Source organism: Pagrus major, chromosome 13, assembly GCF_040436345.1.
Source record: "Pagrus major chromosome 13, Pma_NU_1.0".
In the NCBI taxonomy this organism is placed as follows: domain Eukaryota; kingdom Metazoa; phylum Chordata; class Actinopteri; order Spariformes; family Sparidae; genus Pagrus; species Pagrus major.
This window is the reverse complement of record NC_133227.1, coordinates 31827192-31852952: the sequence shown is the minus strand read 5'-3', so window position 1 is coordinate 31852952 and position 25761 is coordinate 31827192. Positions and strand designations below refer to the sequence as shown.

Here is a 25761-nt window from a genome sequence, read left to right as displayed (position 1 = left end):
AGCTCTTCTGCTTAACTTTTTATTATATTGTTAAGTTTTTACTATTATTATTGTTTATTGTTATATTGAACTGTTCTTTGGCTGCTGTGACGCACAAATGTCCCTGTTTATGGGATAATAAAAGGAATAATAAAATAATAATAATAATAAAGGAATTTCTGATTCTGATTGTGTGTATGTCTGATGTTATTTGCCTCCTGAAATGTTTTAATCCTGGTTGTTGTGCTGTTTACATAAATAAATCATTATTATTATTGTTAATATACATCATAATGTTACAGCTCTGTGCACAGTGTAGTGCAGTGACCCGAGAGGAAGAGATGTTTGTTGATGTGTGCAGTCAAGAAGAAGACTTGAGTCATCTACAGCTCTAACATATAACTCTAACATAAAGCTCTAACATAAAGCTCTAACATAAAGCTCTAACGTACAGCTCTAACATAAAGCTCTAACGTACAGCTCTAACATAAAGCTCTAACATACAGCTCTAACGTACAGCTCTAACGTACAGCTCTAACGTACAGCTCTAACATACAGCTCTAACATACAGCTCTAACGTACAGCTCTAACGTACAGCTCTAACATAAAGCTCTAACATAAAGCTCTAACATAAAGCTCTAACATAAAGCTCTAACGTACAGCTCTAACATAAAGCTCTAACGTACAGCTCTAACATATAGCTCTAACGTACAGCTCTAACGTACAGCTCTAACGTACAGCTCTAACATACAGCTCTAACGTACAGCTCTAACGTAAAGCTCTAACATAAAGCTCTAACATAAAGCTCTAACGTACAGCTCTAATGTACAGCTCTAACATAAAGCTCTAACATACAGCTCTAACATACAGCTCTAACGTACAGCTCTAACGTACAGCTCTAACGTACAGCTCTAACATAAAGCTCTAACATAAAGCTCTAACATAAAGCTCTAACGTACAGCTCTAACATAAAGCTCTAACGTACAGCTCTAACATACAGCTCTAACGTACAGCTCTAACGTACAGCTCTAACGTACAGCTCTAACGTACAGCTCTAACATAAAGCTCTAACATACAGCTCTAACGTACAGCTCTAACGTAAAGCTCTAACATAAAGCTCTAACATAAAGCTCTAACGTACAGCTCTAATGTACAGCTCTAACGTAAAGCTCTAACATAAAGCTCTAACATAAAGCTCTAACATAAAGCTCTAACGTACAGCTCTAACATAAAGCTCTAACGTACAGCTCTAACATAAAGCTCTAACATACAGCTCTAACGTACAGCTCTAACGTACAGCTCTAACATAAAGCTCTAACATAAAGCTCTAACATAAAGCTCTAACATAAAGCTCTAACGTACAGCTCTAACATAAAGCTCTAACGTACAGCTCTAACATATAGCTCTAACATACAGCTCTAACGTACAGCTCTAACGTACAGCTCTAACATAAAGCTCTAACATACAGCTCTAACGTACAGCTCTAACGTAAAGCTCTAACATAAAGCTCTAACATAAAGCTCTAACGTACAGCTCTAATGTACAGCTCTAACATAAAGCTCTAATGTACAGCTCTAACATAAAGCTCTAACGTACAGCTCTAACATAAAGCTCTAACATACAGCTCTAACATAAAGCTCTAACATACAGCTCTAACATAAAGCTCTAACGTACAGCTCTAACGTACAGCTCTAACATAAAGCTCTAACATACAGCTCTAACATAAAGCTCTAACATACAGCTCTAACATAAAGCTCTAACGTACAGCTCTAACGTACAGCTCTAACATAAAGCTCTAACATATAGCTCTAACATACAGCTCTAACGTACAGCTCTAACGTACAGCTCTAACATAAAGCTCTAACATACAGCTCTAACATAAAGCTCTAACGTACAGCTCTAACATAAAGCTCTAACATAAAGCTCTAATGTACAGCTCTAACATAAAGCTCTAACGTAAAGCTCTAACATAAAGCTCTAACATACAGCTCTAACATACAGTTCTAACATAAAGCTCTAACATACAGCTCTAACATAAAGCTCTAATGTACAGCTCTAACGTACAGCTCTAACATAAAGCTCTAACGTAAAGCTCTAACATAAAGCTCTAACATACAGCTCTAACATACAGTTCTAACATAAAGCTCTAACGTACAGCTCTAACATAAAGCTCTAACATAAAGCTCTAATGTACAGCTCTAACATACAGCTCTAACGTACAGCTCTAATGTACAGCTCTAACATACAGTTCTAACATACAGCTCTAACATACAGTTCTAACATACAGCTCTAACGTACAGCTCTAACATACAGCTCTAACATAAAGCTCTAATGTACAGCTCTAACGTACAGCTCTAACATAAAGCTCTAACATAAAGCTCTAACATAAAGCTCTAACGTACAGCTCTAACATAAAGCTCTAACGTACAGCTCTAACATATAGCTCTAACATACAGCTCTAACGTACAGCTCTAACGTACAGCTCTAACATAAAGCTCTAACATACAGCTCTAACGTACAGCTCTAACGTAAAGCTCTAACATAAAGCTCTAACATAAAGCTCTAACGTACAGCTCTAATGTACAGCTCTAACATAAAGCTCTAATGTACAGCTCTAACATAAAGCTCTAACGTACAGCTCTAACATAAAGCTCTAACATACAGCTCTAACATAAAGCTCTAACATACAGCTCTAACATAAAGCTCTAACGTACAGCTCTAACGTACAGCTCTAACATAAAGCTCTAACATACAGCTCTAACATAAAGCTCTAACATACAGCTCTAACATAAAGCTCTAACGTACAGCTCTAACGTACAGCTCTAACATAAAGCTCTAACGTAAAGCTCTAACATAAAGCTCTAACATACAGCTCTAACATACAGTTCTAACATAAAGCTCTAACGTACAGCTCTAACATAAAGCTCTAACATAAAGCTCTAATGTACAGCTCTAACATACAGCTCTAACGTACAGCTCTAATGTACAGCTCTAACATACAGTTCTAACATACAGCTCTAACATACAGTTCTAACATACAGCTCTAACGTACAGCTCTAACATACAGCTCTAACATACAGCTCTAACATACAGCTCTAACATAAAGCTCTAATGTACAGCTCTAACGTACAGCTCTAACATAAAGCTCTAACATAAAGCTCTAATGTACAGCTCTAACATAAAGCTCTAACATAAAGCTCTAACGTACAGCTCTAATGTACAGCTCTAACATACAGCTCTAACATACAGCTCTAACATACAGCTCTAACATACAGTTCTAACGTACAGCTCTAACATACAGCTCTAACATACAGCTCTAACATACAGTTCTAACATACAGCTCTAACATACAGTTCTAACATAAAGCTCTAATGTACAGCTCTAACATAAAGCTCTAACATACAGCTCTAACGTACAGCTCTAACATACAGCTCTAACATACAGCTCTAACATACAGCTCTAACGTACAGCTCTAACGTACAGCTCTAACATAAAGCTCTAACATAAAGCTCTAACATACAGCTCTAACATACAGCTCTAACATAAAGCTCTAATGTACAGCTCTAACATAAACTCCAACATACAGCTCTAACGTACAGCTCTAACATACAGCTCTAACATACAGCTCTAACATACAGCTCTAACATAAAGCTCTAACGTACAGCTCTAACGTACAGCTCTAACATAAAGCTCTAACATAAAGCTCTAACATACAGCTCTAACATACAGCTCTAACATAAAGCTCTAACATAAAGCTCTAACGTACAGCTCTAACATAAAGCTCTAACATACAGCTCTAACATACAGCTCTAACATAAAGCTCTAACATAAAGCTCTAACGTACAGCTCTAACATAAAGCTCTAACATAAAGCTCTAACGTACAGCTCTAACATAAAGCTCTAACATAAAGCTCTAACATACAGCTCTAACATAAAGCTCTAACATAAAGCTCTAACGTACAGCTCTAACATACAGCTCTAACATAAAGCTCTAACGTAAAGCTCTAACATAAAGCTCTAACGTACAGCTCTAACGTACAGCTCTAACATAAAGCTCTAACATACAGCTCTAACATAAAGCTCTAACATAAAGCTCTAACATAAAGCTCTAACGTACAGCTCTAACATACAGCTCTAACATACAGCTCTAACATACAGCTCTAACATACAGCTCTAACATCAAGCTCTAACGTACAGTTCTAACGTACAGCTCTAACACAGTTTCTATAGAAGTCAGAACAAAAAGATTTGAGTGTGAAACAGTACATATTTGCTGGTTCGTGAAGACATTTGATGACCTGATGAGCAGATATTTATGATCAGGATCAAACATGGTTGATTGACTGCAGCAGCATTAAGGAGGAAGAGGAAGATGAGGAGGAAGAAGAGAAGGAGGAGGAGAAGGTAGAGGAGGAATAGTAGGAAGAGGAAGAAGAGGAGGTAGAGGAGGAAGAGAAGGAGGAGGAGGAGGAGGTAGAGGAGGAAGAGAAGGAGGAGGATAAGTAGGGGGAGGAAGAGGAGGAGGAGGAGAAGGAGGAGAGCAGTTTTTACCTCAGAGTGCTCCTCAGCTCGAGCCACCTCCTCCTGCAGGAGGTTGTGAGCCATCTGTAGACTGTTCTTCTGACCACGAGACTCTGAAACAAGACAGAGAGACAGCACTGATGAAGAGGAGGAAGAGGAGGCAGGACTCCACAGTAACCAGTTAACCAGAGCAGAGAGGAGAATGAAGAGGAGGAAGAGGAGGCAGTGACTCCCTTTAAGTGTTAGTTATAACAACAGTACATGTTATTTCTGCTCTGTGGCCCGTGTTGTATGTTCATGCTGTAGTACAACACACAGACAGTTTTCTCTCACACATCCGTTTGTCTGTCTGTAGTTTATTTCTGTCTCATTGTCTCACTGCAGACTGTAAGAACCACAACACCTGTGACTCAGGTGTCAACATATTCTGAGAAAATGCTCAGAGCCTTAAAACACATCTGCTTATGTCCCTTATTCAATATCCTGAGGACATGACTTCAGTCACATCAGAACAACAGTTTGTTGATATGAAAATATTAAACAGGAAGAGAACCAACAGAGTCAGAGCAGCTCACTTCCTGTCTGATACAACATGTGTGTTACAAGGTTCATTATGTGTTTGAGCGATGGATGAGAAAAACAAGACAAAACAAAAACAAACTGATCTGTGGAGTGTTGAGGATGAGTTCATGAGTCTGATGACTGAAGCTGCTCTGTAGTCTGATGGTCTGGATCTCCTGCCACATGGCAGCAGATACTTCTGTATCTGTAGTCAGGTGGCAGCAGATACTTCTGTATCTGTAGTCAGGTGGCAGCAGATACTTCTGTATCTGTAGTCAGGTGGCAGCAGATACTTCTGTATCTGTTGTCAGGCGGCAGCAAGATGATCAGCGATGTTGATTCTCAGGAACCTGACATTGTTCACCTGCTCCACCTCAGCTCCACCACCACTATCATCAGACGACACCACCATCATCATGACGGTGGTTTGTCCTCATACTTCACTAAGAGTCGTCCTGATGTCTGGAGTGCAGTCATGGTGTACAGAGTGAACAGAAGGGGGTGGAGCTCACAACTCTGGGAGGCTCTGGTGTTGAGCACTAAGGTAGAGGAGGTGTGACAGCCAATCAGACCTGTCTGGGCTCTGCTTGAGAGGAAGTCCAGTATCCAGATGAGTGTTTAGTTTCCAGTCAGCTTCATGGTGAGATTGTGTTGAATGCTGAGCTGAAATCAACAAACAGCATCCTGATGCAGCTGTTCTTATACTCCAGCTGTGTGCAGACTGAGTGGAGGGCAGTGGATACGACATCCTCTGTGGTTCTGTTGGCTGGTACATGCAACTCTGGTCCATGTCCTCAGCATGTGTTCACCTCCCGGGTTCATTCATGACCCGGCTGACTGCAGAGTGTCCCGTCCCTCCAGGAGACGCTGTGACAGCCAGATAACCCCCCACAGGTCAGACTGGGTTTACTGGGAACTGTGGGCCAATCAGAGGTCAGAGTGAGTTCACAGGGAATTGTGGGCCAGTCAGAGGTCAGAGTAATGAGTGTAATAACTGTGAGGCCCTGAGGGACAGCTGTGACCCTCATCTGTGAAGGTTCCTGCTGCTCACTGAGGGACGAAGAAGTCTTTACATCTGATCACTGGAAACAGGAAACGTTACTCCTCTTCTTCACTGCTCTACATGACGTGTGTGTGTGTGATGAGAGGAGACAAGCTGCAACACACACACTCACACACAGCAGCTGAGTGTGTGTGTGTGTGTGTGACCTACATTTGATGGACCTCCTGAAGCAGAGATGAAGAGTAACACAGTTTGTCTCAGAGCACATGAGATTATGAAGAGGAGCACTGTTGATATGAGATGATGAAGAGGAGTATTGTTGATATGAGATGATGAAGAGGAGGAGTACTGTTGATATGAGATGATGAAGAGGAGGAGTACTGTTGATATGAGATGAAGCACGGATGGGAGCACAGGTAGGCGCAAGTACAATTGCTATTTACACAAAATGGTTGTATATATATATATATATATGTCTATATTATAAATATATATATATATATAAAAACATATATATATAAATATAAATATATATGTTTATATATATATATATATATTTATATATATATATAAATATAAATATATATGTTTATATATATATATATATATATATATATATATATATATATATATATATATATATATATAGTATATATATATATATATATATATGTGTCTGAAACAGACAGATGCGGGCCCTGAGCTCTGACTGTTGGGCACACACGGGCTGTGTCCCAATTCAGGGGCTGCATCCTTCGAAGGACGCAGCCTTTGCGGCATTCGAAGGTGAGTCCTTCGGAGAGACCCTTGAAGGTCGCGTCTAATGTTGTTAAATGGGACGGTCTAGCCTTTGGAGCATTTCCTGGTTGCGTCACCAGATGTTCCCGCCCTTACCCTTACATCACGATTTCTGCCACCCAGGCCCGCGAAAGTGACGATCTACACCACTTGATGTCGCCATTTTTTTTCTTTCTTTCTTTCCTTCTTTCTTCATTTTCGGGCGCACAAAGAATCTTGGGATATAGGAGGCCGCGAAGGATAGTAGCGGTGCATCCTCCAAAAAGAGGGAAAAGAAGGCGGCATTTGTGGGGTGCATTTAGAGGAGCCTTCGAATTGGGACAGCCTTCGCACGGCGTTGTGACATAACTGGCCTTCAAATGCGCCCTTCAAAGGATGCAGCCCCTGAATTGGGACACAGCCATGGGCCCTGAGCTCTGACTGTCAGGCACACGTGGGCCCTGAGCTCTGGCTGTCAGGATGTCTGTTCAGGTTCACAGTCAGCATTAAACCCTCTGCAGACCTCCATCATGTGGTGGAGGGAACTCAATGTGACAGAGGCCTGAGCAGCAAACAGCTGATGTCACCATATTAACTGACCTGCTGAGACCTGCAGGAGGAGTTCACCTGTCTCAGGCTGCAGGTAGAGACTGTAGAGACTCAGGCCTTACAGGCTCTCACAGAACACATTTGACAGCTGACCTGCTTTAGCATCGTCTCCATATCAATGAATGTGTCAGCTGGAAAGGACACAAGCACTCAGACTACATCGCTCCATTATAATGAATAAAAAGCTGCCAACTGTACTGAAGCAGTTAAAGGGGCACTGAGCTGCTGATTGTACACAAATAGGTCAGGATGTTACAGCTGAGGCCTCACAGGACACTACATGATCAGCAGAGAGTTTCAGCCTGAAGCTCTCAGGACTCAGTTGTCTGAACCATAAATGTTTTTCAAGTTGTGTTGTCAAGTACAAACTAACACACAGATTATGATACTCACTGAGAGGAACACTGATTTAACATTCATTCAGGATCACAGCTGAACTCTGCCACAGGAAATAATATTTATAACCAACATCATCCATATTTTCTACCCTGTGTGACTGTGTCCTGTCAGAAAAACAGATCAGCTCCATGACTTGTTCTTTCCTCCTGTGGTTGATGATGTTTCTGTTCAGAGGATTAAAGCTGCTGCAGACTGAACTTCTCTCACAGCTTCATATTTCATCTATTTTCTTCTCATGTGGAAACATAAAGTCTCTGATCGCCCTCATCACTGCTGACCTCACTGAGACACTTTACCATCATCCACTGATTTACTGTTCACAGACCCTGACACATAGATGTGTGATTTACAGTTTACATGATTAACAGTGTCTCAACACCGATTCTCTGCATCGTCATCTGTGTTAAAGTTTCAGATTTGGAGAGCAGGGACAGTTTCACTGCGGCTCTGATCCGCCTCCGGAGGTAGAATCAGAGCCGCAGCAGAGGAGAGACAGGTCTGCATGAATAGATAAGCCGGAGGCGTGGATCAGGAGTCTGATGGTGTTTACAGTCTGATGGTGTTCAGTCTGATGGTGTTCACAGTCTGATGGTGTTCACAGTTCACAGACGTGATGGTGTTCACAGTCTGACGGTGTTCAGTCTGATGGTGTTCACAGTCTGATGGTGTTCAGTCTGATGGTGTTCACAGTCTGATGGTGTTCAGTCTGATGGTGTTCACAGTCTGATGGTGTTCAGTCTGATGGTGTTCACAGTCTGATGGTGTTCAGTCTGATGGTGTTCACAGTCTGATGGTGTTCAGTCTGATGGTGTTCACAGTCTGATGGTGTTCAGTCTGATGGTGTTCACAGTCTGATGGTGTTCACAGTTCACAGACGTGATGGTGTTCACAGTCTGACGGTGTTCAGTCTGATGGTGTTCACAGTCTGATGGTGTTCAGTCTGATGGTGTTCACAGTCTGATGGTGTTCAGTCTGATGGTGTTCACAGTCTGATGGTGTTCACAGTCTGATGGTGTTCAGTCTGATGGTGTTCACAGTCTGATGGTGTTCAGTCTGATGGTGTTTACAGTCTGATGGTGTTCACAGTCTGATGGTGTTTACAGTCTGATGGTGTTCACAGTCTGATGGTGTTCACAGTTCACAGACGTGATGGTGTTCAGTCTGATGGTGTTCACAGTCTGATGGTGTTCAGTCTGATGGTGTTCACAGTCTGATGGTGTGCACAGTTCACAGATGTGATGGTGTTCAGTCTGATGGTGTTCACAGTCTGATGGTGTTCACAGTTCACAGACGTGATGGTGTTCAGTCTGATGGTGTTCACAGTCTGATGGTGTTCAGTCTGATGGTGTTCACAGTCTGATGGTGTTCAGTCTGATGGTGTTCACAGTCTGATGGTGTTCACAGTTCACAGACGTGATGGTGTGCAGTCTGATGGTGTTCACAGTCTGATGGTGTTTACAGTCTGATGGTGTTCAGTCTGATGGTGTTCACAGTCTGATGGTGTTCACAGTTCACAGACGTGATGGTGTTCAGTCTGATGGTGTTCACAGTCTGATGGTGTTCACAGTTCACAGACGTGATGGTGTTCAGTCTGATGGTGTTCACAGTCTGATGGTGTTTAGTCTGATGATGTTCAGTCTGATGGTGTTCACAGTCTGTGTTCACAGTTCACAGTCTGATGGTGTTGACAGTTTGATGGTGTTCAGTCTGATGGTGTTCACAGTCTGATGGTGTTCACAGTCTGATGGTGTTCAGTCTGATGGTGTTCACAGTCTGATGGTGTTCACAGTCTGATGGTGTTCAGTCTGATGGTGTTCACAGTCTGATGGTGTTCACAGTCTGATGGTGTTCAGTCTGATGGTGTTCACAGTCTGATGGTGTTCAGTCTGATGGTGTTCAGTCTGATGGTGTTCACAGTCTGATGGTGTTCAGTCTTATGGTGTTCACAGTCTGTGTTCACAGTTCACAGACGTGATGGTGTTCAGTCTGATGGTGTTCACAGTCTGATGGTGTTCAGTCTGATGGTGTTCACAGTCTGATGGTGTTCAGTCTGATGGTGTTCACAGTCTGATGGTGTTCAGTCTGATGGTGTTTACAGGAAGTTTACACTGTCTGTATCACACTGTGACGAACATGAAGACCAGCCAGTGATTTACTAACCTTCAGTCAGAGTTGAATTCTTTTATTGTGAAGCTGTAAAGTCCCAAACAAAGAGCTCTGTTCCTCCTCACATGTTCACTGTGTTCTCCACTTAGTCAGCTGTGTTCCCACAGGAAGTCAATATAAAGTTCACATTCACTCAGAAACAAACACATGATCCAGTTTACAGACCACACCCGACAACACAACTGTGAGACACGTTCAGTCCTGCAGCAGGATGCCCTCTGTCGTCTGTAACTGCTGTGTGTACAGAGGATTTACTGTGAGGTCACTCAGCAACACTGCAGCAGTCAAAGAGCTACAAAGCACCAACTGATCCTCCTCAGTCTGCCTACAAGACGACTACCTACTATAGTAGTTCTACTAAAGTGATCACAGGAGCCAATCATGAGGCTGGTTGTCACACAGCTGTTAAACTCAGGAGTGAGGGAGGGAGTAATGCTATGCAGGGTCGAGGTGAAGTCTGAACAAGTGAGTCTTGAATTAGCTACAGATTTCATCAGCTGTAGATAACTAGCCAGTGAAGCTAACTAGCCAGTGAAGCTGACATTAGCTTCATGAGTTGGTTGAATTCAGACTCCTGTTGAGGTTTAATGGTTTCTATCAGACTTGTTTTAAAATAACAATCATGTAAAAAAAAAAAAGGCTGAATGTACTTGACAGAAACAGACATGCTATCATGCTAAAAGACTGACGCTGAGCTAACACAGCTAACAGTTAGCATCATCAGCTGTGTTTTTGTAACATGTTTGCTGGTCCTGATATTATAAATATGATAAAATATCAGTTGTGGCATTATTTTAAAAACAGCTGAGGCTCCTGTGTGTTTGTGTTGTGAGTCTGTTGTTGGTCTCTCATAGCTTTAACATGTCGTTCTGAAAGTGTTAATAATAAAGTGAAACTCCGTCTCTTTGATTCACGGTCACTGACACCAGATCCAACACACACTCTGTGTGTGTGTGTGTGTGTGTGTGTGTGTGTGTGTGTGTGTGTGTGTGTGTTTTTAAATAGATGTGAAGCTGAGCTGAAAATATCTCTCAGTGATGTGATGATGTCAACATCTGACCTGCTATTAAAAGAAGAAACAGACTGAATAAATACAGACAGTATTATTTTATGTTAATGAATTAAATTGATTGTCTCTATATGAACTGTGTTTTCATTACATCACATGCTATATGAGTAAAGTAACAGTAGACTGAAGCATTGATTCTGAAGTTTGACCTGATAACATGTCACAACACTGAAAACATATTAATTAGTGAGTCTGGTTCAAACCTGCTCGATCTGGAAAGTGTCACAAAATGACTTTAGTTGTGAATTGGCAGAATACAAATAAAGACTGACTGACTGATTGACTGATTGATGTCCCACCTGTTCGTCACTGCAGCCAGGTGAGCTGTCAGGTATCAGGAGGAGTTGAAGTAGAGCTGAGAAGATTAATTGATTAGTTGCCAACAACTGAATTAATGACAGACTATTGTGATAATCAATTAATCAGTTTAAGTGATTTTTAAAGCAAGAACAGTCTCCATTCTACGGAAGCCCTCAGGGGCCAGTGAGTTCCTTTACTTTTTCCCATCTATGAAAACATGTGAAGTAGGAAAAAACATTTTGTTTTATTCGGTTCCACGCGTGAAACTTAAAAAGATTATTGTGACCAGATCACAAGTCATAAACACAGGAGAGAAAATAATTTAGATCAGAAATTGTCCCCTAAGGGCTTCCGTACCATCTTCTGCTGTCAGCTTGTTAAATGTGAATATTTTATGGTTTCGTCCTCTGTGACAGTAAACTGAAGATCTTTGGGGACATTTGAGGACAAACACTGATCAACATGTTTTAACAGTTTATCACATTTTAGAGAGAAAACAACTGACTGAAAATAATCAACACTGACACTCATCTGTAGTTACAGCTCTACATTAAATTACTGAAGTCACAAACTGTTCACTTATTTCTTTATTTTCTCCATTACATCATCTCTGTCAACACAATATCAGCTCAGAGCAACTAAAGCACCATTAAATGTTTTCATGGTCACGTTAAGACTTCAGCTCAGCTACAAACAGACACAGAGTGATGTTACTGACAATCATCTTTTAACTTTAACTTTACTGAGAGACTGTGTGTGTGTGTGTGTGTGTGTGTGTGTGTGTGCGAGTGTGTGTGTGCGAGTGTGTGTTATCACAGGCAGGAAACAGACACAGCAGTCAATAACAGTTATAGATAGTCTGCAGCAGATGTTAGTTTCACCTCCACCTGAGGACACTGACACGGTGTGTGTGTGTGTGTGTGTGTGTGTGTGTGTGTGTGTGTGTGTGTGTGTGTGTGTGTGTGTGGCCTCTACCACACAGGAAGTCTGAAACAATACATGAGATCTACGATGAAGAGAAACCTCCTCATTCATCTCTTTTCTCAGTAAATGAGAGTCAGATGTTTGAGGAAGGACGGACCCCCGCCCATCCTGCTCTGCTGGGGAGGTGGGACAACACACACACACACACACACACACACACACACACACACACACACACACACACACACACACACACACACACACAAGAAGTTTAACATTCCTCCATCAGAGGCCGGCAGCTGAGCTGCAGCTCACACTCATTCATCAGTGAACAGCTACAGTCACTGTTAGAAAACAGGATTTATTTCCCTCCTGCTCCTCTGACGCTCTGATGCTCTGAGTCTCGTCTGACAGGAGCTCTTTATGAAAGACGTGTCATGGTGCCCTGCAGCCGGCCTGTCAGGAGCAGGACTCTTCTGAACAAAGACAATCCTCCTCTCAGACACAGACTCCCTGACAACTGCCGCAGCTTCCTGCTGACATCTGATCTGCTCTGATTGGTTCCCATGACCAAACTGAGGCCACGCTGAGGCTCAACACTGAGGCTTTTATTGTGAAACAGGCTAAAGACTGAAGCTTTTATTGTGAAACAGTCTGGTTTCATTCTGCTTTCTATGTAACAGTAACCATCAGTAACCATCAGTTTCAGGTGAGACAGTGAGGAGCCACTGTGGTCAGAACAGGTATAATTAAACTGGACCGTTTGTTACGTCTCAGTAAACAGTCGGCTGTTTCAGGTCAAACACACAAAATCATCACATTTTTCTCCGGTTAAAGTCAAAGGTCTCAAACTGTTTCTGTGGACAAAAATTGCTTTTTCTCTCAAATCTTTGATCATCTGGCATGTCTCTCCTGTGTAACCCTAACCCTCCTCCACCTCCTCCTCCTCCTCCTCCTCTCTTTACAGCTGCTGTGAACTCACCGAGCTGACTCTGTTTGTCCCAGCAGCGGGTTGCCAGGTTGGACAGTTGTCTGTATTTTTCTGCCAGTTGCAGTTTGCCGTTACAGAGTCGAGGTCGTCGGGCCAGACTCTCCTCAGCTAAACTCCGATTGGTCGTCAGCAGCGTCTCTCTGTCCACCTGCAGCTCCTGAAACTGAACACAGACACAAAGTCAACACACGTCACATGAGGCGTCCACACAGTCCAACATGATTCAGACTGCAGCTGAGTGACTTCTGTGGATTTAACATCCAGTGAGAGTTCTGTTCAGAGGCACCAACACCATCTACATCACACCTGGATGACAGGTCCAATCACAGCCTGCTTCTCAAACCACCATCAGGTCCATGATTCAGACCAAACTTACAAACAGACAGACGGAAGAATCAGGTGACGACACACCTCATACCAGATGTTTTCTACTGTTATCCTTCAGTCACCGATCTGTGATAATCAAACTCATTGATTTGACTCATCACAGTTCTGATTGTTGTTCACATTAAACTTTAGGCTCTGTGTCATGCAGTGACATCAGTGTGTTAGACTGTGACATCAGTGTGTCAGACGGTGACATCAGTGTGTCAGACGGTGACATCAGTGTGTTAGACTGTGACATCAGTGTGTCAGACTGTGACATCAGTGTGTCAGACTGTGACATCAGTGTGTCAGACTGTGACATCAGTGTGTCAGACTGTGACATACATTTTGTCCAGCTGAATGAAACTGAACTGCTACTGGTGAGTAAAGAGAACTTGTAGACTCAGTGTTTAGGCATTCTGTGAAGAAAGTTAGTTGTAATATTTAATCTTGTGTAGATACTTTGTGTCAGTTGTTGTGAGACCATTGAAGCTAAGTAGCTATCAAGTGAGTTTCTGTCTAGCCAGGTGTGTTGAATAGCCTTGATTGTTGGGCGGAGCTAAGTCCGCATGAGGTAAATCTAGCCCATAAAGGCTAGTCACTACAGCGTCCGCTGCAGCGTCAGGACAGTCGAACGAAGACTGTTGAACAAAGACTTAGGGAGTCTGTCGAGGAAGTCCAAGTAACCCACTTTCCACCACCATTCCGAGCCATGGGTCCCTGCCAATCCCAGTCAGGACTTCTAACCGGAGAGGATTTCACTGGAGACCCTTTGCTCGAGGCCGTAATCCAGCCAATCTCCGCTACCTAACATTCTCCACCGGTACTGAACTTGAAGTACTAGGGGGGCTATGGAACTGCCAGTCTGCAGTCAAGAAGGTGGACACCATTTCAGCCTATGCCTCCCTGCAGACTCTCCACTTCCTGGCCCTCACAGAGACCTGGATCACCCCAGAAAACACTGCCACTCCAGCTGCCCTTTCAACTGCCTACTCATTCTCACACTCCCCGAGACAAACCGGTCGAGGAGGAGGAACTGGACTCCTCATCTCCCCCACGTGGACCTACCAGGTCCTTAGCCTTGACCACCTACCCAGATCTGCATTTGAATTCCACGCGGTCTCTGTCACCCTTCCTTTCAAGCTCAACATTGTGGTGATCTATCGCCCTCCCGGTCTTCTCTGCGACTTCTATGATGAGATGGACGCCCTCCTAAGCTGCTCCCCAGATGATGGCACACCGCTCATCGTCCTTGGGGACTTCAACATCCCCCCTGAGAAGCTGCGCTCATCTGAATTTATCAGCATCTTTTCCACATTTGACCTCACACTCTCCCCCTCTCCACCAGGCCGGGAACCAACTTGACCTTGTCTTCACTAGGTCCTGTAGTACCTCAGCACTCTCTGTTACCCCGCTCACTGTGTCTGACCACCACTTTGTCGCTTTCTCTCTCCCCTTGAAGTCCACCACCTCCCTCGCCCCTGCACCTCACACGGTCACCACTCGCCGCAACCTGAAATCCCTCTCTCCTTCCACTCTCTCCTCAACTGTTCTCTCCTCGCTACCATCCACAGAACAATTCTCTCAGCTGTCCACCGAGGAAGCCTCCTCCGCTCTGTTGTCCTCCCTCTCCTCCTCTTTAAACACTCTCTGTCCCCTCACCTCCTGACCGGCACGATCATCTCCCCCCTCCCTGGCTGTCTGAACCGCTACGAACCAACAGATCGGTGCTACGAGCAGCAGAGAGAAAATGGAAAAAAAATCACATCATCCTGATGACCTCGCTCACTACTACCACCTCCTGTCTGACTTCTCGTCAACGGTTTCAGCAGCCAAATCTGCCTTCTACCTGTCGAAGATCAACTTCTCTGCCTCCAACCCCAGGAAACTATTCGCCATATTCTCTTCTCTCCTCACCCCTCATACCACTCCCCCTCCATCCTCCTTCACTGCTGATGACTTTGCAACTTACTTTACGAAGAAACTAAAAGACATCAGCTCCTCATTTACTCCGATGCCCTCCCAGAAAGCACCTCCCCCAACCCTCACCTATGACAGCCTTACCTGCTTCAGCCCCCTCTCCTCTGAAGATGTTCACACACTAGTGAAGTCTAACCGTGCCACCACCTGTTCCCTCAACCAGATTCCCTCCTCTCTTCTCCAAAGCATCTTGCACGACATCCTGCCTTACCTCACCACCCTGATCAACTCCTCCCTCACTTCTGGCCATATTCCAGCTCCTTTCAAGACAGCTACAGTAAAGCCACTCCTAAAGAAACTCACTCTAGACTCAGCTGATATTCAAAACTACAGACCTGTATCTCTTCTTTCGTTCCTCTCTAAAACCCTGAAACGTGCTGTCTTCAACCAACTGTCCTCCTACCTTTCGCAAAATGACCTCCTTGACCCTAATCAGTCAGGCTTCAGGACTGCTCACTCCACTGAGACGGCCCTCCTCACAGTGACTGAGTCGCTCCGGGCCACCAGAGCCTCGTCCCACTCTTCAGTCCTCATCCTCCTTGACTTATCCTCTGCGTTTGACACAGTCAACCGCCAAATCCTCCTCTCCACTCTGGCCAAACTTGGCATTACTGGCTCTGCTCTAACCTGGTTCACATCATACCTGACAGAACGCACCTTTCAGGTCATGTGGAATGGCTCCTTGTCCAAACCCTGCTCCCTGAAAACTGGTGTCCCTCAAGGCTCAGTACTCGGACCGCTTCTGTTCTCATTATACACTAGATCACTAGGCTCTGCAATCACATCACATGGATTCTCTTACCACTGTTATGCTGACGACACCCAGCTGTTTCTCTCCTTTCCCCCATCCTCCAACACCCTTGTTGCCACGTGCATCTCGGAATGTCTGGCAGACATCTGAGCTTGGACAACTGCCCATCATCTCTTCATCCCGGGGAAAGACTGCCCTCACATGGACCTGTCGGTCACTGTTGAAGACGTCACAGTATCGCCTTCATCGACTGCAAAGAACCTGGGTGTAATCCTCGACGACGGACTTTCCTGCACCCCCAACATCACCGCGGTGGCCCGATCCTGCAGATTTGCCCTCTACAACATCCGCAGGATCTGGTCCTTCCTCACAAAGGAAGCAACGCAACTCCTGATTCAATCAGTGTGTCAGACGGTGACATCAGTGTTAGACAGTGACATCAGTGTTAGACAGTGACATCAGTTTGTCAGTGACATCAGTTTGTCAGACAGTGACATCAGTGTGTCAGACGGTGACATCAGTGTGTCATGCGGTGACATCAGTGTGTCATGCGGTGACATCAGTGTGTCATGCGGTGACATCAGTGTGTCAGACGGTGACATCAGTGTGTCAGACGGTGACATCAGTGTGTCATGCAGTGACATCAATGTGTCATGCGGTGACATCAGTGTGTCAGACGGTGACATCAGTGTGTCAGACGGTGACATCAGTGTGTCATGCAGTGACATCAGTGTGTCAGACGGTGACATCAGTGTGTTAGACGGTGACATCAGTGTGTCAGACGGTGACATCAGTGTGTTAGACGGCGACATCAGTGTGTTAGATGGTGACATCAGTGTTAGATGGTGACATCAGTGTGTTACACTCTGTGTGTGATCTCTGTGTTGAACACTGTGTGTCTCTAATATAACATGTTGGTGTAACTGAGCCTGAAACAGTCAGATGTACAGTTAAATGAAACATCTCTGGAGGTTTGTGTGCTCAGCTGCTGCTGCTGGGTGTCGTCGTCATGCTGTTGGGGGATGTATGGATGTATATGTGTGTGTATGTGTGTGTGTGTGTCTATGTGGGGGAGGGGCAGTATTCCCTGTCACTCGACCACATGAGCTCAAACCATAAATGATTAAATGAAGGCCGCTCCCTGTAAGTGTTTGAGAACAATACTGATAAGTCAAAGGAGCAGTCTGCAGAAATCTGAATGTGTCTGTCAGAAACATTCCTGTCATTCTTCTTCTTCTTCTCCTTCTCTGACAGCCTGAGGACCGTATCATCCAGTCCTGAATGCTCAACGCTGCATCTGTCTCACATTTTACGGGTCAGCAGGAGGAAGTCAGAGTCCCACATTGAGAGGAATTTACAGAATGTGGTCAGATGAAGGCCTGAGTACACAGAGACGAGACTACAGAGAGACTACAGAGAGACAAGACTTCAGAGAGACTACAGAGAGTATACAGAGAGACAAGACTTCAGAGAGACCACAGAGAGACTACAGAGAGACAAGACTTCAGAGAGACTACAGAGAGACTACAGAGAGACAAGACTTCAGAGAGACTACAGAGAGACAAAACTTCAGAGAGACCACCGAGAGACTACAGAGAGACAAGACTTCAGAGAGACTACAGACAGACTACAGAGACAAGACTTCAGAGAGACCACAGAGAGACAAGACTTCAGAGAGACTACAGAGAGAAAAGACTTCAGAGAGACTTTTAACCACCTTTATTAAAACATGTCTATGTATTCATCGCAGCACTATACAAAGACACTGTACATCCCACACACACACACACAAAATAAAATGTTAAAAAACCCTGTTACAGACCCTTCTCATAAACAAATGACCAGTTCAGTCCCCCTCAAGCTACAAACAGCCCCGTCTACACACCACACCTTCTGAAACAAATCAGGGTCATTAACAAAAGAATAATACTCAAACTCAGCCCGAAGGCGTGCAGAGACCAGCCCCTTGAACAGTAACTCAGGGTCCACCAGCCCTAAACCCTGCAACCCATTACGCCTTGTGAGCCAAGTAGCCAGTTTAGCCTGACCAAACAGAAAATTCATTAGGAGATCTCTGTACTTGGTCCGAGCTGAATACCTGGGCCCCAGTATGTAAAGCCCCTCAGAGATCACCTCTCCCGTCTTCCCACAGAGAGCAGAGAGAAGAGACAGTAAAGACAGCAAACGGTGACATTCAACAAACACATGATGTACAGACTCAGGCACGTTACAGAACACACAGCCCTCCCCCACATTACGATCCACTTTAGACCCAAACACATTAGTTGCCAGGGCCCCATGTAACACCCTCCACTGCAGATCCCCTGATCTCTTAGTTAGAGGGAGCTTATACAGCACCCTCCACCTCAACCCTGCCATTGTCTGTCCGTCGAGGTAGTGCTGCCACTGATGCTCCCTGACCTCTTTCAATACAGCAAAGTTCCTAACCTTCACTAACGCTGCATTCAACACTTTCCCCTTCACGACCTCAAAACACCCCAGGCTTGGAGAGACAAAGGACAGCAGCTTTCCGTCTTCCTGCCAACCTTCTGGATCTGCCGCCAACCACAGCACCGGGAAAAGTGGAGGCTCTTCCCCCCTCGCCTGACTGAAGGAGTCCAGTGCTAATGGAGACAGCGAGCCCAGCACCTGCTCTCTCAGCCTCTCCAGAAGTCTCAGAGATTTAACACCTGACTCTTCTGACAGCTGCTGCGGTGTCTTCCAGTCCAGCCCGTCCGTCTGTCTCAGGTGGCCCAGTGTCACAATTCCAGCCCTCACGAAGCAGTTCCACAGGGTCCCAGAGTAGGTGCCGCCAAGTTGGATGAAAGGGTTGTGGAAGATGGGCTCCTCGCATACCCACGGTCCTGGCCCCACTCCCGTTTCTCGAACATGCCTTAGCATCCACCAGCTCTTTAGGACCGCACCGTAGAATGGCAGCAGCCCCATGATGTCCACAGCCCCTGGATGTAAAAAAGTAACAGCTGTCGGTCCAGCCCAGTGCCACTAGCCCTTCGCAACAGCGGCAATGCTGGTATACCCCAGCAGATATCTGCACGATACAGTAATCTTTGGGCTGCTTGCAGCCTGAAAGCTGCCACTCTGCTTTCCAAGTCCACCAGCCCTTGGCCACCCTCATTAACCGCAGATACAGCACCGCAGCTCTGCGCCAGTGATGACCGGACCAGAAGAAATCCATCAGAGTCCTCTGTAGCCTCTCCAACAGGCCGGCAGGTGGATTAAGAACCACCAGCTTGTGCCACAGTGAAAAAGCCACCAAATTGTTAATTATAAGTGTGCGACCTCTGTAGGAGACCTGGGAGAGGATCCACCTGCACTTTGCCAGCCTGGTGGTTATGGCTGACAAGGTCCCCTCCAAGTTCCTACTGACCCAGCCCTCCGAGCCCAGGTACACCCCTAAAACCTTCAACCCCTCCGTGTTCCACCCCATACCTCCTGGTAACTCTGGGACATCCGACTGCCTCCACCCCCCACACAACAACGCCCCAGTCTTCCCCCAGTTCACTTGTGCAGACAAGGCCCTTTGATACACATGAAGTGCATGCATTACTGCCTGCAGATCTTGGTCATTTTTGACCAGCACTGACACATCGTCTGCATAGGCTGATACTACAAGAGGGGCCTTAAACCCCAATTCTAGCCCCACTTCACCCTGAACCTTCCTACGCAGCAAGGCTAGCAAAGGCTCAATGGCCACTATATAGTTGCTCTGATAATGGACAGCCCTGCCAAATCCCCCTGCCCAAAGGCACCGGCCTACACAGCCCCCCAGCTACCTTCTAAACATGAGGCCCTGGCATAGAGCATTTTCACCCCAGCAACAAAAAGTTCTCCCACTCCAAAAGCGTGTGAAGCCTTAAACAGGTAGCCATGCTCCACTCTGTTGAAGGCCTTCTCCTGATCCAAACTGAGAAGACCAAAGTTCACATTTAAGAGTTTTGCCAAGTCCATCATGTCACGAAAGAGATGCAGGTTGTCATGTATTGACCGCCCTGGTACACAGTAAGTCTGGTCATGATGTATTATTGTCTCCAACTGTCCCTTCAGCTGGTTTGCCAGACTCTTAGAAAAAAATTTAAAACCAGCACAGAGCAGTGCCACTGGCCGCCAGTTCCTCAAGTCACTGAGATCCCCCTTCTTAGGTAAAAGAGTAAGGACTGCCCTACGACAGTTGAGTGGTAGCTCCCCTACACGAAGGCACTCCATTACCACCTCATACCAGTCTGGGCCCAGAACTGACCAGAAGCTTTTGTAGAAGCCAGCCGGCAGACCGTCCACACCTGGGGAACGCCCAGACGCCATCTGTGCCACTGCCTCACTCAACTCCTGGGAGGTGACAGGGGAGTCCAATTCACTCCTTTGGGTTGAGGAGAGCTGCGGTAAACCCTCCAATATTTCCCCAATACAAGCTGGATCACAGTTCTCTGCTGCGTACAGTGCCTTATAAAAGTCCAAAGCCCCCTCCCTCATTTCAGACTGCTCACATGTTACCCGCCCATCAGGCAGACGCAAGCAGTGCATGTGTCCATCCTGCCCCTGTCGTTTTTCCAGCCCAAAGAAAAAAGAGGTTGGTGCATCCATTTCATTTGACATTGAAAACCAAGCCCTTACAAGAGCCCCTCTTGCTCTATCCTAGAGAACCAAGCCCAAATGTCTCCTTAGTTCAGCCAGGTTGTCTCTGTTCTGCAGTGTTCTGCTCCATAAGCCTCTTCTTGACCTCCTTTATGCTGCTCTCCATCCTCCCAATAGCTCTTTTCATCTCCGCAGTAGCAGATGCTGTATGCTGTTGACAAAAGTGTCTGATGTGGCACTTCCCCACATCCCACCATAAGCTGAGTGAATCAAACTCCTCCTTCCTTTCTCTCCACACCACCCAAACATCTTCAAGCCTCACATTGAATACAGAGTGCCTACATCCTGAGGAAATATTCAGGTGACACTGGACCATACGGTGGTCTGAAAATACTGCAGGGGACAACGGTGTCCTAACCAGTCTATTGTTGTGTCTACTGAAAATATATATCCTGTCCAGCCTGGCTGCACTAACCTAACCCTATCGGGTCCTGTTTTCACCCATGTAAAGCCCCTCTTGTCTGGGTGTTTAACCCTCCATCTATCCACCAGATCAATATCTGTTAAAATCCCACCCAGTACTCTGGCTGAACCCACATGTGGCTCTTCACCCTTCCTGTCTAGATGAGATAATGAGATAATTGAGATAATTCCTGTTTCAGAGCCTCAAACAGCACCACCCTTTCCCTGCCTGTATTATGTGCATACACATTCATAAACACAAACGCCAGCCCCTGAATTGTTGCCCTTACTACCAACAGCCTGCCTTCACAAACCTCCTTCTGTGAAATCACACCAACCGCCAGCTCTGGTGTGAATAACACTACAACCCCTGCACTCCTGTTTGTACCATGGCTTAGGATGTGAGTGCCCCTCCACCAGAGCCCCCAGTCCACCTCATTATCCACATCTGTATGTGTTTCTTGCAAAAAGATTACATTAACATTTTGTCTTTTACATATTCCATTAACACGCACCTTTTCCCCTGGTCTCTGGCGCCATTTAGATTAAGTGACCCGATTTTTAAAACCTCGATAAGAAATGAGGAGATGAGAAACAGAGAAAGAGACAGAACCAACAGGACAATAGGCCCCCGTGACAAACCAGACACACTCATCATATATCCAGTGATCCAAGATTTCTCCTAACAGTTGTAGCCCATTTCTTCAGCCTAAACCTCTTTCTTGGAGTCACCCCAGCACCCGAGGCCACCCTCCTACCCCCGAGCATGTTTCTCAAAGTTCTGAGAACCTTCTGGGAGTCCAGAAAATATTTAGCCAAATCAATTTTTTTCATATTCTTGGTTCTCGTCAGAAAATGATCAATTTCCTCAAAGGAGTAAACTTCACCTTCACCTGCCTGACAACTCAGCCTCTACATCCCCCTGAGACATTTCCATCTCATCCCACTCGCCTTGAGACTCCTCAGCCAGCCTGCTGACTTCCTGCTGACCACCAGTCTGCCCTCTCTGAACCCCAGCCTGCCTTCTCCCCAGTGCAGATGGCACCCCAGGCACCCGTGTGCTTCTTTTCCTCTTCGTTCTACCTTCAACCTCAGTCCATACATCCTCCAGAGCCTCTGCCTGCCCCCCCTGATCATCCTCACACACTGCCTCCTGTTGCAGACTGCCCACTTACCTGTCCTCCCCCTGCAGACTGCCCTCTCACCTGTCCTCCCCCTGCAGACTGCCCTCTCACCTGTCCTCTCCCTGCAGACTGCCCTCTCACCTGTCCTCTCCCTGCAGACTGCCCTCTCACCTGTCCTACCCCTGCAGACTGCCCACTCACCGGTCCTCCCCCTGCAGACTGGCCACTCACCTGTCCTCCCCCTGCAGACTGCCCTCTCACCTGTCCTCCCCTCGCTACAGGCCCGACTCTCCTGAGCTCCATCAGAGGACTGACCTGCAGCGTTACTGATCTCCATCACCGTAGCGTCTTTCTCCCTCCTGGGGCAGGCCATCCTCTTATGACCGATTTCCCCACAATTAAAACAACGCAGGCTCTTGGACATCGCGTACACAGTATAAGCACTTTCCCCCTGTTTTACATAGAAGCTGACATTTAGCATCTGCTCTGGAGATTTCAAATACATCAGCACTTGTCTCCTCAAAGATAACACATGCCTCAGATCTGTGCTTCTATACTTCAGAGACATCGGCTTAAACCTGCTTGCAAATTTACCAAAGCGAGACAGCTCCTTTACCAAGGCCTCATCCTTAATAAATGGAGGAACATTGGACACAATAACCCGCGTGGCAGGTGCCGCCAGCGGAGAGACAACCAGCAGGTTCCCCTTCACCACCACGCTGCTGACTAACAGCTGATTCACCAAACTTTCTTGCTTCAGAAACACAACCACTGCCTTGTTCATCCGTGAAGCATAACCCAGATTTTGGCAGCCTACCTGTTCACCGACAGCCAGCAGCACGTCCTCCAACGAGGCATCTGGCACACACCTGATGCCGCTTCGCAGCGTGAACTCACCTCCACCCTCCGCCTCTCCGGCCGGAGTGGCCATCACCACCACCGCGCCAAAAAAACAAAAGGATCAAACTCCTAAAAAAAACAATTTAGACCCACTGAACTACAAGAAACACTGACCACTCAAATCCACCACCAAAGAAAGGAAAATAGGAAAATATAAAGAAAAACGCGAAAACAAAGCACTCTCAGCATGCACTCAGAGAGAAGAGAAGAGAAGAGAAGAGATTTTTTTGATTTTTAAAACCAAACTTTAATTATCAGTCCATACTATGTCACACAACTCTATCAAATTCAATCACACAATTGCAACAGAGAAAAACAGGACATAATCAACTCAGCAACAGAAAAAGACTCAGAAACTCAGGACTAGAAGAGAAGAGAAGAGAAGAAGGGAAGAAGAAGCAGAAGAAGGGGAAGAAGAAGAAGCAGCAGCAGAAGAAGCAGAAGCAGGAGAAGAAGAAGGAGTAGAAGAAGCAGCGGAAGAAGAAGAAGGAGAAGCAGAAGACAAAGCAGCAGCAGAAGAAGCAGAAGAAAGAGAAGAAGCAGAAGAAGAAGCAGAAGCAGGAGAAGAAGAAGCAGAAGAAGAAGCAGAAGCAGGAGAAGAAGAAGCAGGAGAAGGAGTAGAAGAAGAAGGAGAAGAAGGAGTAGAAGAAGAAGAAGGAGTAGAAGAAGAAGAAGGAGAAGAAGGAGTAGAAGAAGAAGAAGGAGAAGAAGGAGTAGAAGGAGTAGAAGAAGAAGAAGGAGAAGAAGGAGTAGAAGAAGAAGAAGGAGAAGAAGGAGTAGAAGGAGTAGAAGGAGTAGAAGAAGAAGAAGGAGAAGAAGGAGTAGAAGAAGAAGAAGAAGAAGGAGTAGAAGAAGAAGAAGAAGAAGAAGGAGTAGAAGAAGAAGAAGAAGAAGAAGAAGAAGAAGAAGAAGGAGAAGAAGGAGTAGAAGAAGAAGAAGAAGAAGAAGAAGGAGTAGAAGAAGAAGAAGGAGAAGAAGGAGAAGAAGGAGTAGAAGAAGAAGAAGAAGAAGAAGAAGAAGGAGTAGAAGAAGAAGAAGAAGAAGAAGAAGAAGAAGAAGAAGAAGAAGAAGAAGAAGAAGAAGAAGAAGAAGAAGAAGAGCAGCTCTGTTGTCCTCTGAGGTCCAGCCCGTCTCACCACATCACACAGTGAGCTGGACTGTTTAATCTGAACTGAGTCTTAACGATGATTCAGACTTTAAATTTCAGTCTGAGATCAAACTGAACTCTTCTCTTTTCTTCTGGTAACATCAGCCTGAGGTGAACAGAACAGAGTCTCTACTGGACCAGTCTGAACCAGCTGCCATCAACAGCTTACAACTACAATCCATCAAATTAATATGTACTTTTCTGCAGACGCTGTCGGTGTGTTTCCTTCTATTGTGCTGTTATTTTGTTAGCTTAGCTTCTTCAGTTTAGCCGTCAGTTAGCAGGCTAACTTCAGAGGCTGATCACAGCTCAGTTACAGACACGCAACACACTGGCTTTGGTTCAGGAGGTGGAGCAGGTCTTCCAGTAATCAGTCGCTGGTTCAAATCCCTGGCTCTTGAACTGCTCCTGATGAGCACTTGGCACCTTGCATGGTGTGTGTGTGTGTGTGTGTTGTAAAGCGCTCTGAGTGGTCAGTAGACTGTAGGACGATGTGCTGCAGAGACAAAGACACTTGTCTTCGTCCTCATGTAAACCTGACATGAGGACGTATGATGGACATGCACCAGGCAGGGAGGTGACAGTTGATCTGTCTCCCCTCTCTGGTGACAGGAGACAGTTTCCTCTGCTGGTGAGACAGGTGGAGGTTGTTGTCAGAGCGACAGCAGGAAGTGGTGATGAACAGAGCGATGAGCTGCTGAGGATCGTCTGATATCCTCCCTGCTGCAGCAGTAACAGTACAACAACTGTGAGGGGACACACTTCCTCCAATACAACCACATCATCCTCCATCACCATGTTTCACTGGTTCAGACAATAATGCATCTGATTGGCTGATGTCCTCAAACACATGCAGAGGTTTGATCCTGAAGATGTTGACCTTTACCTCTGTTCTGTTGAAGTGATTCTCTGAAGGACCTCCTGACTGCAGCTGCAGCTCATCTGACATCACAACACATTTTTATTTCCCTGCAGGTCAGCTGCTGTAAACCTGTCTCCCCTGTGAGGATCAATAAAGATACTTATCAGCCAATAACAGTCACTACAGAACAACGACTGAAGGAAGAAACTCCTGAAGACAGAACCTGATGATTCAGATCATAATAATACAAATATGATGACATGATGTCATCAATAAGAAT

The 25761-nt window shown here is 45.4% G+C and overlaps 1 protein-coding gene across 1 annotated transcript in view; it reads right to left on the bottom strand.

Moving 5' to 3' along the window:
• The window catches only part of vps37d (VPS37D subunit of ESCRT-I), a 30312-nt gene that overhangs the window by 2668 nt on the left and 1883 nt on the right, over positions 1 to 25761 (bottom strand). Inside the window, exons 2-3 of the mRNA XM_073479564.1 lie at positions 13291 to 13462; positions 4531 to 4613 (exon numbers count right to left, since the gene is read on the bottom strand). Coding sequence (XP_073335665.1) covers positions 4531 to 4613; positions 13291 to 13462 — 255 coding nt within the window. The remainder of the gene's footprint in view (positions 1 to 4530; positions 4614 to 13290; positions 13463 to 25761) is intronic.